This window comes from Amia ocellicauda, chromosome 1 (assembly GCF_036373705.1).
Source record: "Amia ocellicauda isolate fAmiCal2 chromosome 1, fAmiCal2.hap1, whole genome shotgun sequence".
In the NCBI taxonomy this organism is placed as follows: Eukaryota; Metazoa; Chordata; class Actinopteri; order Amiiformes; family Amiidae; genus Amia; species Amia ocellicauda.
Window position 1 is genome coordinate 43003373 of NC_089850.1, and position 10675 is coordinate 43014047.

Below are 10675 nucleotides of genomic sequence, written 5' to 3' on the forward strand. Positions count from 1 at the left end.
ACTTGTCAAGGCAATCATTTTTAAATTGGTTCAGAGTTCAGACTTGTTATTTGTGCCCCATCTGTTTTATTGACCACTACACAGCTTAAAAATGAAAAGACAATATATAATGTTAACGTTTTATTTCCTGTTAGAGATATTCTGTAAATTCTGTCCGCTTTCCCCCATATAATATATTAATATCAATATCAATTCATATTAATATAGTACTGTGAAAGTACTGCAATTTATTGTATGGCTGCAAGTCTAGATGAAAAATGTAACATTATACCGAATCTGATTCAACTTTAGTCTGAAATGAATAAGATAAGCAATACATGTTAATCAGAAAAAAATAAAGAAATACACTGGGGATTCAGAGATTTTATTTGTTGACAATTATTCACGTGGATCAATAATGACTTCACCCAAAGACTGAATTAGTTTCTATCTATAAAACACACATGAATGTTAACCTCATTACTAACTATTATTATTTAAAAAAACACTTAGTATTCTATGTATTTACAGTAACTGCATATGATTGCGAACCTCTTAACAATTGTATGTATTTGAATGTGGAAAGTACATCCCTACACTTAATATCCCCATTGCTTCATATGTGCTACACTTTTTATTCAATGGGCAGATATGCGTGCACTGCTTCTGTCTTGCGGGAAACAAATCTATAAACAGTAGAACATGACTTCCATTGTATTTCTCTGTTTTCACTCAGCTTCAAATACAAATGCATGCTGTGGCAGTCAGAACTCAATACTTTAGCTCAGTAGTAAAAGCTTATTCCTGCCCACCAGTGAGTTTGTGGAACAATTCTTCGTCTAAACTTTCATTCTGGTCCTTGGATCTGGTAGACAGGAAAATATATCCTCCGATGTATTCATGAACCACCTTACAGTCACACTTCTCACAGGAAAAGGCAACGGACACATTGTTGTCAAACTCAATAGCCACCTGCAAGACGTAGAAACACACCTCCCATGAGATATCATAAATCAAGGGCAAGTTCAATTATTTAGTAATAATATTTCTCATTTAATACACAGTAACTACAGCTCTAGAAAAAATTGAGACCACTGCAAAATGTTCTTAAATCAGCATCTCTACATGTATGGCAGCCATTCCATTCCATTCATATTTGTATTTGGAATTTGGGAGAAATGTTGTCCGTAGTTTGTAGAATAAAACAAAAATGTTCATTTTACCCAAACACATACCTATACATAGTAAAACCAGAGAAACTGATCATTTTGCAGTGGTCTCTTAATTTATTCCAGAGCTGTATATTGTTTCACTCTTAGGTAGGCTGGATACTACATGTCTGATTGATTTGTTTGGCATTTTGATCCCAATGGGGGTAGTTTCAAAAAGAGGCAGGAACATCTTAGTACAAAGTTGTATTATCTCTTGCTCTATATTTTGATTTGGTAAACTGTTTAGAGTGCATTCCATAAGTAAGCTGTATTTTTATATAGGACATGAATTATGCCCACCTTCACTTAAAGGTTCTGATTGGTTAGTGTGATACAGTACCTGTTTAATGTCCCAGTTGACATTCCACTGTTTCATATTTGAAAACCTCCACGTTGTAAGAAGCAGGCCTGTCGACATGTCTATCCGTATCATTCGGTTGTAGGAGATTCCAAGTAGATCATCTTTCTTGCTTCCTTGAAATCTGTGGATTTCAGCACATGTAGTTGTGTTAGACAGCATGACGGAGACCAAGAAAAGCTGACAATAATGTACAATGTCATAGAAAACGTCATCTTCATCATCAATTCCAGCCTCTGCCAATCCACTGTTGAGGGAAGTGGCTGAGAATCACCACATAGGCACGCTGGGCTGATAGGTGCACAGGTGAGAGTGTACAGGGATCGAACCCTAGGCTCAAACCAACCAAGACACTCGATTCCCATGACAAATAGACACGTACACATTAAGAAAAAAACAAATTGGTAGTTGTTGCTCAAACCTTCAATTCTCTTTGTTATTAAGAAATCAAGTAAGCATGAGGATGATCAGCACACAAGATGTACTGAAGAACAGGGAGTAGGTGTTTGTTAACACTCCCAACATTTTTTATAAAATAGTCACTAACTTTCAATACCTTATTGCATAATGTTCCTTGATTAGTCAACTTATGTTATGGACTCAGGACATGCACTAGCTTCGTATTTCATACTGTTTGGGCAAACGATTAATATCCTCCTCATCCACAATGTGCTGAAGCATGTTTTATTACCTCACAACATAGTATTTAATGCCAAACTCAGGCAGGGATTGCCAAGCTTGTATGAAGCGCATCTTCGCTTCCATGAGTGATAGCTGGGCGACATTCTGATGGGCTTCCAGGATTCGGGCTGTCAGCTGTGCAAAACAAACAATTTCAAGAGAAAAGGGCTTAGCTTGTACAAAACAATTAAAATACGTTGATACATTCAAATATAGCATCTAGTGTTGATCAAAGTGTTTATAGCTGAGCCTTTCTTCTGCCAATGACTTTGATAGAAGGTAACCTAGCTGCCCAGGATTTGTTCTGTTACTCTATTGCAAGACGAAGAGGCTCCCTGTAAAGATTGAAAACTGAACATTGTGTGGTAGCAGGAATATTTCTGAATGCTTATATGTTTTTGCATCTGGAAACATTCAGTAATGTCCTACTATTGTTGTCCTTGAACAATACACTGTCCAGCTCTGAGGATCCAGCCATACCTGTTTGGTTTTGTATTTTTTGGCATATCTGGGAGACACAAAGCAGTCTGCATTCATGTCCATGGAGTCCGGGTCCGGGGCTGCCTGTTTTGACGTAGCTGTCAGGCTCTTCATCTGCAGGAAGGACTGGATGTTGCGGACTTCACTCCTGTATGAGCTGTAAGCCATTGTCTTCCCTTTCGACGCAAGGATGCATGCAGCTTTCCACTTGGCGTACTGGCTTTCCTTCAATGAGCCAGAAAGGAAGCACAAGCTCAGCATGCAAAGAATCCAGGGAGTTAAGACAATAAAACATCCTGAAGTAGCAAAGCTTCTTATTCTTTCACTTTACTCACTATGGTGTGTAGTCGTGTTGTTAAAATAAATGACAGCCAGATCTCTCAGACTCCTGGAGCTAACCTGTGCTATCTAATAATAAGGCAACAATGTTTGGATACTGAATTTCTGAATGCATATCCGTGCATGTAATGTAATAGCAACAAAGCATTCAACTGGTTGTGACATGTAGCTGAACTTTAGAATAGTGATAGTCTCAACTCACACATTTAGTTTTGGAAGTCAAAGAATGTGAAGTAGCTCAAAAGTGCTTTAATTTTTAAGATATTTAAGATATTTAAGATTTAAATAATCAATAAAAAGTTCTGACTTAAGCTTACATTTTCACATCGGATGTACACCTCATTCAGGCCATCAGCTACAGGAAGCAGGAGCTTAATCCCAAACTTTTTGTCTGTGACATTAACATCGGGAACAACTTCACAACCTGTGGAAAGTTTAAATTATATATTTCTTTAATAGGAAAACTGGAATAATGGACGGTGATTTTTACTGTATTCCTTAAAATTAAGAAACCCCCTGTATTATCATAATCGGTTGTGGGTCGATCTCCTATCAGTTTGAAGAGTGCATACTGTAGAATGAGATTTGAATGCACTCGGAAATAAGGTGACAGGAAAAGGCAGATTTTATCTCTTCTATTTGTCCACTATGTTTATTTTTTCACAGTGTTTCTGGAAGTGTGTTAAGTGTGTAAAACGCAGTTTTCACCCATACCTCTTAAATGGAACTGCTCAATGGGCTCCCCAGTGGATGACTCCTTGTTCTTATAGTACGATATTGTGGTGTCTTTAAAAATGAAATAATACTCTTTGTACGGCCTCAGTGTCAGTCTTTTGGGCCTGAGATGAAAATGAAAATAATGAAATGAAATGATAAATAATGAATGAAAATAAATGTTACCTTTGCAGAGTATTTACAGAGAAAGCATTTTTACTTAAATTTGTTTGGTTATATATTTTTTTAATAACATAATGAAAATGTCAAGACAAGCAATAGCCAGGGACGGATTTTTTTAAGTCAACAGCAGGTTCTAGATGGAAATATGTGGATGCATGAATTACATGACAACAAAACCACAACCGCAGTGCCCCATTTTACATGCTCTCTGTCTCAGTGAGTCTCTGCCCGGGTCCTGCAGCCTGACCACCTATTCAAGAGCTGAAAACAACTCGCAGGGTTGTCATTAAGATAAACATCAGTTCAATGAAGAGCTGAGTTAGCATGAAGGCTTGTGATCCACGGCCCTGTCCCATACTCTAGAGAAGGATAACGGCAATATTGTCTGTGAAGTAACATTATATCTCTGCTCTCCAGGAGAGAATGTTCTCTCTCCACAGAGAATATTCACTCTCATGCAGAAAGGAATGTGAATGCGCTTTTTAATGAAATGTATTTAATTAATTTGTTTTTTGAACAGGCAACCCTTCTCATTCGGATACACAACATTAAATGCTCCTCATCTCTATGTGTTTAATTAAAGAGGCATCTCACACTTACCTAAACAGTTTAAGAGTGTCTGCTAGCTTTGGGATATCTGTGATGTCCTCCTAATAGGCAGAAAGAAAATATGTTGTTGTTTTATCCGCCCACCAGCACCTTCAACTACATAGTCAGACACTCAATAGAAACAGACCTCAATCAAATCAGAAATGTATCTGGCTTACCAAATGCAAATTCCAACTCCAATACTTGGTGGTGGGCTTTTGTTTGGCCAATTATTTTCCCTTCTGCCCAATGAAAAGCCACCATCCAGTAATGTGTCTTTAAAATGCAATTGGTAGGTGGGTAAAAGTTTTGATTTTGCCCAGGCCTAGCTCTCAGCCTAAGGAAATCTTCATAAGCCAGAAAGTTATTTCTAAATACCTTATACTGTTGAAATCACTAGATAATTCTGTTACAAATCTATAATAGTTAATTCATTACATTAATTAGTTTAGCACATTATTACATACACAAATTAGCTATTTAACAGTATGTATTATTGTATTAATAATTATAGTAATCCCCGCTAGAAAGCATACCAGAATTCTGTCTGTATTTCCTCCTTCAAGCGTCACTTCTAGATTAGAAAGGGCAGCTTCTACTTCATCCACATCGGCTTCTTTGGAAAAATCCAGTGGCTCAGATGAATTGGTCAGCTTGCTTATATGGTACTGAAAATAAAACACAATGTCAGCTGAGTTTGAGATTTTTTTGACGTGTAATCAAAAATAAACACTTTTTTTGTTTTCATTTTAAAGTGAGACTGATGTAATTTGAATCTCGTTGAGGCACAAGTGCCTATGGATTGTCCGACAGAATGGAAAGGGGATCCCAAATTTCTAAACCAGTACTGGCGGTGCAAGCCGAGACTGGGATTGACGACCCAAACATCACTGGGTTGGGTCTCATCTGAGCTGTTTCATAGTCAAATGCGACTGGGATTTCCCCATAGCTGAGAGTGTCTGGGGTTGAGTGTGCTCAGAGGCAGACACAAATGACTCCACTTGCTGCCCAAAAGACAACCCTGTGGTTGACTGGGCATGTGTGAGCCTGCAGAGTATAGATGCTCCCTACAGTACCCAACTCTGTGTGTGCATCAGACTCACAGTACGAACAAGAGGAGTGTCCTTTTACAGGAGTGTCTCCAGCATTCCTTGTCAGTCAGGAGTTGTAATAGGGAGCAAAGGAGATCAACTATCGTGTTCCCATACTGACAGGGAATGAAAGCTAAACAGAATATTGGCGACTACAAAGTAAAAAGTCAAAGATAGGGAGAGGGCGCAATTCTCACACTTGGTGCGTTTGCCCTGACACTGTTTCAGACTGAAACCTGAATCCTAGCCACAGCTGGGATAACAGGCCCCCATCTATATTATTATATTCCTGTTAGGACATGCTCCCACCAAGATAGGAAAATAAAACTAGTTCTGCAACTCCAGTCAAGCACATACCTGCAGAGCTGCAAACATCAACATTTCTTCTTCAGTGCAGTCGATTTCTTCTAGGATAATGGCCCACCTTGCCTGTTCATAAAGCTGGTTTATTCTGACAGCATCATACTGGTAAGAAATCCAGAAGGAAATTTATTTAGTAGCCATCCACCAAAAATCCTGCTGCAAAAGTGCTGCTCTCCCTTGGTCTTCTGGCTTTTACACATTAGCAATGTTGGACATTTTTTAAACAAAGTGTTTTTTTAAATATGAACTAAACATATATACCTCAGCTTCCGTTTGTGTTCTCATGCCCCCGGTGGCCAACTGACAGACTGTCCAGGCAGTCAGAAAGCCACATACATACCTACTATTCTAAATCCAGAAAATAAGCCACTCAGACCTATCCAGGCAAACATGTTAGGGACTTACTTTTGGGTTGAGGTCAAAGAAACAGTGGTATTTGAAGCGCAGAAGCAGTTTGTCACACTCCTGGATACCTTGCTCCATGAGTGACTGAGAGGAGTTCAACCACCTGTGAAGACACCAAATATCAATATAAAACCAAGCGACAGGAAATGTGAAACTCTCACCGTTCCTCAACTAGGAAACACACATGACTTGTTGAAACACATGAATGCTCTTTTAAGTTTAAATATGTTTACCCATTTTCGGCATACAACATTCTGTGTCCGAGCCCAGCTGTACATCTACAGTGCCCATTTAACATCTGTATTCTTACCCCAAGTTGAGGACTGCTTTGTCAGTGAGCTGTAGAGGCTGGTACAGTTTTGCCAGTTCCTCAGCCGGCAGATTTGGCTGGCTGACTGTTAAAGGATTGTCTCCAAACCACAGGCTGGTAGCTGTAGCAGGGGTCCCGTTCTCTGGGTCATATGTGGGTATCATCGTTTTGCTGTAGAGACCAGGACTCGCTGCATTGAAAAGAGGTGGTTCACTGTTGTCAGTTACTCCAGGTAACTGTTACAATTCCAGTTTCAATGGTAGTTGACACCTATATTTCACCCCTGCTACTTAAATAAGGCAGAGCTTTGTTGCATGAATTACCTTTGCAAGACAATTTGAATAATTTACAGAACATCTGCCTCTTGGTCTTTGCACCAGGATGTACCTGCATTTCCTGATGAACTGCCAAAGACATCCAAATCCAACACTTCCTCAATAACAGGATCTTTGTTCTTGTCCTTCTTCTTCTTTTTTTTTGATAGCTCATCTGGTGGTTTTATTAGGGAGAGTTCCTCTGATCTCCTGATATCTAGAAAACAACAGTAATCCACAGATTATCCTGATAATTTTTAGAAATGTGTTTAACTCAAGAGAAGAAGAAACCACCTAAAAGTACTAAAACTCAGAATATCAGCAATAACACCTTGGTTGGTATAAAACAATGCTTGTCTGAAAAGTTATGTCATCATACTAGTGCAATGTGTGAGGTTTATCACCCCTGCTGATGTGAAGAAGACCATTCTTCCATGCCAAGACTGAGGGTAAACTAAGGTCTTGCTATAAGGATGTTTTTTTGCTTGCTATAAAAAGCTGTGTCCTGGAGTCTTTAAAGACACAATACATTTAGAACCCTAATGAACTCTTGGAAGGAACATTGAAGTAGGCAAACCATGTAAATAGTAGCTAAAGGGAAAAAAAATGTATACTGAAGTAGTGGTATTTGCCTTCAAAAGAGCTGGTTAAACATTGATGGCTCAAGCTGAACAAATACACAGTAATGCAGTGATAGGTGCAGTTGCTTGTGTGCCATACTCATATGGTGTAATAAAGAGTTTAAAGAGAGTCAGAGTCTGATACTTAGGAACAAAGAACTTCTTGTTATGTTTTGACTCGGACATAATCTATTGAAAAATCATTACTTAAAACAACATAAACTTTATAACAGTTGCAAGGTAATGCTCTATTATTCACTCTGCTAAGTGGTTGTCATTAAGTTTGCCAAGATAAAATAATCATTTATCAAAGAGGTTTTATAGATCTAACCTAACAAATTTGCAACAAACAAATAAATAAGGGCAACATCTACAGAATATATTCTAGATTACATCCTGTATAGCAGAGTATGCAAATTCAGATTTTATAAATTACTTTAATATTCAAGATTATTGCCAATGCGTGAATGAATACTTGAGAAAACACCACATTTTCTAGATATCTGGTAGGATATTTTAAAGACTCTGCTTGGGTGATCAACACACTTCTGAATTACTGTAATTATGAAGCAGCTTGAAAACATCTAAAGCTTGTAATGAAAGGCCAGCAATGAACTTGAGTCCTGTTCTCTGTAATCAGTCTTTTATAATATGCCTATCAAATGTGAATCTGGTAGGTGCACACTAATCCCCCTGTCACCTCAGATAACAGTGAAACTATTGCATTTCTAATAATGGGGATTAATTTGCTTCATATTAAAATAACAAAATTCTGTGACTTGTCTATCTTTCACACATGACTTACTCAGTGCTTTGCAGATCTCAGTGACTGCCTTGAAGACCACAGCAGAGAAGCTGACCGTCAGTTTTACAGTCTTCATGTTGGGAAGCTGCAATTGCAGGGGCTTGTGCTGGGGGGTGTAAAGCAGTTTGGCATCAGCTTGCACACCATACTTATCCAACGTCCAGTGTGTTTTCAACAACCAGCAATTCTTCTGTTGCCACCACAGAGCATAGTCAGACCAGTCCTGAGGAGTCTCTGAAAAGGAACACAGTAGCTGGTGACCCCTATTGGCTACACAGTAAGTGGTATTGTTCTGATTCTGCTTCAGCCCATGATTCTGCTACAGGGAGTTCTGAACATACTGTGGTCTCTGATCCAAACTGACCTCTAGGCACATAATGCCTCACTTCTGGACTCCACAAGTGAGTAAGTGTCATTGTCAAAATTCACAAGTAAAAAAAGTGGCAATGTTGTGAGATTGATCTGATATTAATCCCTTTTCCTGGCATGTGGTTTTCAGGAGATAATGTTTTTAGCTATCCAAATGAGGGAGAAATATGAGGAATTTGATTAATCATTGTGCTAATATCAATATATATCGTGCAGCAGCCAACATTTAAACATAATTTTAAAAACAGACTACGTTAAATAGTTTCAAAGCTTTAATAATATAATCAAAGTAAGTAACAAGCAAAAATAAGCATTTTTTTTCAAACACATTGTCGTGTTGTGTTCATTGATAGTTTGGCCAATGACAATCCCCACAAATGGGAAAATGAACATATAGAAAAATGAAAAAAAAGAAAGAAACATAAGAACATTGTATGACTCATGCTAAGAACATTTTAAGCCATTGTAAGAGAACACTGATATAATGATATTCTATAAATATGTAATGTCCTGCCTTTATTTATGATCTGTTATCAATCAGGAAGTGAACAACACAAGTTGTGTACGGATTTAGTCATAACTGTTGTTTAAAGATTGTAGTATGACTATGTAGTGACTCAAGACACTGCTCAGTCTGTGTCACATCCTTCTTCAGTGTAAAACAACATATAACAAGAAAGACATTATATTTATATCATTTATACATTTTACATATATCTGTATGTATGCATTTAAACACTGAGATTCCTTTGAAATACATGCAATCAGTTCCGAGTTTTGAACACAAGGAATGCACATCAAATGGAATATAAGCATGTAGCATGATATAAATGAAAACATGAATGACATCTGGTACACACATCAGGATTGTTAGCTGATGACCTAAATAAAAATTAATATTACATGAGTAATATAGATAAGGGAAATATAAGGTACTGGGATTTTGAAATGTACATGTACCACACTCCACTAATTCTAATAAATAAATAAAAAGCTTTAAAAGTAAACCATCTACATTCCATAGATAATGTGAAACTCTGATTCATTATGTGCAATTCCAAGATTCCAAGAAGAACTGAGTGAACCAGTCAACCTACAATTCTCTGAGACATCGCTGATGACAGGGTCTGTGAGTGGACCCCGGAGCAGTAGGATTTAAATACTGAATGTCCCTGTTGTGAATGGCATAGTACTGTGTCCATGTTTAAGGCCTATTTTATGTATATGTTTGGAAACCACTTCCCTTTATAGCAAAAAGAAAATTCCATACAGAACTCTGAAAAGTAAAAATGTAACTAAATATTTTCAAATATATTCAAGCGTAATAATACTCTATCACAAAGATTTCTGTGTATTTGAATGGGAAACAAATGCATCATTCAGGAAGTAAGATTCAACATTATGACTAATGCTGTGTAATCAGCCTTTGAAGACATATCAAATGTAAATGACACAGTGCCTGGGTAGGCCCCGACCATCCAAATCCCAATTGATTACTCAGGTCTTACTCATATCTTTTGTGGGACACCAGAAAACAATCAGCTAATTTGGCTAAAACTGAAAGAAAAACTGCACCCAAATCCAACCAAACATACATTACAACACATAAAGCATATATACTGTATATATTTAATGTTTAATTTGTATTATTTTAACAGTATACTGTACTCTGCCTATTTTATTTTGTAATGTGACATTCTGTATTATACAATGCAGGAATCTATGCATTAAACTGATGGCAGTAATTTTATATCCTGGAACTGTGTAAAGTTTAACATGGATGTTATAGACCAGGATCATAGGGTTACAGTCATGGTCCCACAGTGCTTTGGCACCAACAGCTCAGGGTCTTTCTTTTTGTGACC

At 37.6% G+C, this 10675-nt stretch overlaps 1 protein-coding gene across 1 annotated transcript in view; it reads right to left on the reverse strand.

The window, feature by feature from the left end:
- Window positions 1-348: 348 nt before the first annotated feature.
- Window positions 349-10675, reverse strand: part of fermt1 (FERM domain containing kindlin 1) — a 14668-nt gene continuing 4341 nt past the window's right edge. Inside the window, exons 3-15 of the mRNA XM_066705765.1 lie at window positions 8442-8675; window positions 7090-7233; window positions 6703-6892; window positions 6393-6495; window positions 5982-6089; window positions 5070-5201; window positions 4546-4595; window positions 3763-3887; window positions 3366-3472; window positions 2710-2934; window positions 2240-2364; window positions 1531-1672; window positions 349-951 (exon numbers count right to left, since the gene is read on the reverse strand). Coding sequence (XP_066561862.1) covers window positions 778-951; window positions 1531-1672; window positions 2240-2364; window positions 2710-2934; window positions 3366-3472; window positions 3763-3887; window positions 4546-4595; window positions 5070-5201; window positions 5982-6089; window positions 6393-6495; window positions 6703-6892; window positions 7090-7233; window positions 8442-8675 — 1859 coding nt within the window. The 3' untranslated portion in view covers window positions 349-777. The remainder of the gene's footprint in view (window positions 952-1530; window positions 1673-2239; window positions 2365-2709; window positions 2935-3365; window positions 3473-3762; window positions 3888-4545; window positions 4596-5069; window positions 5202-5981; window positions 6090-6392; window positions 6496-6702; window positions 6893-7089; window positions 7234-8441; window positions 8676-10675) is intronic.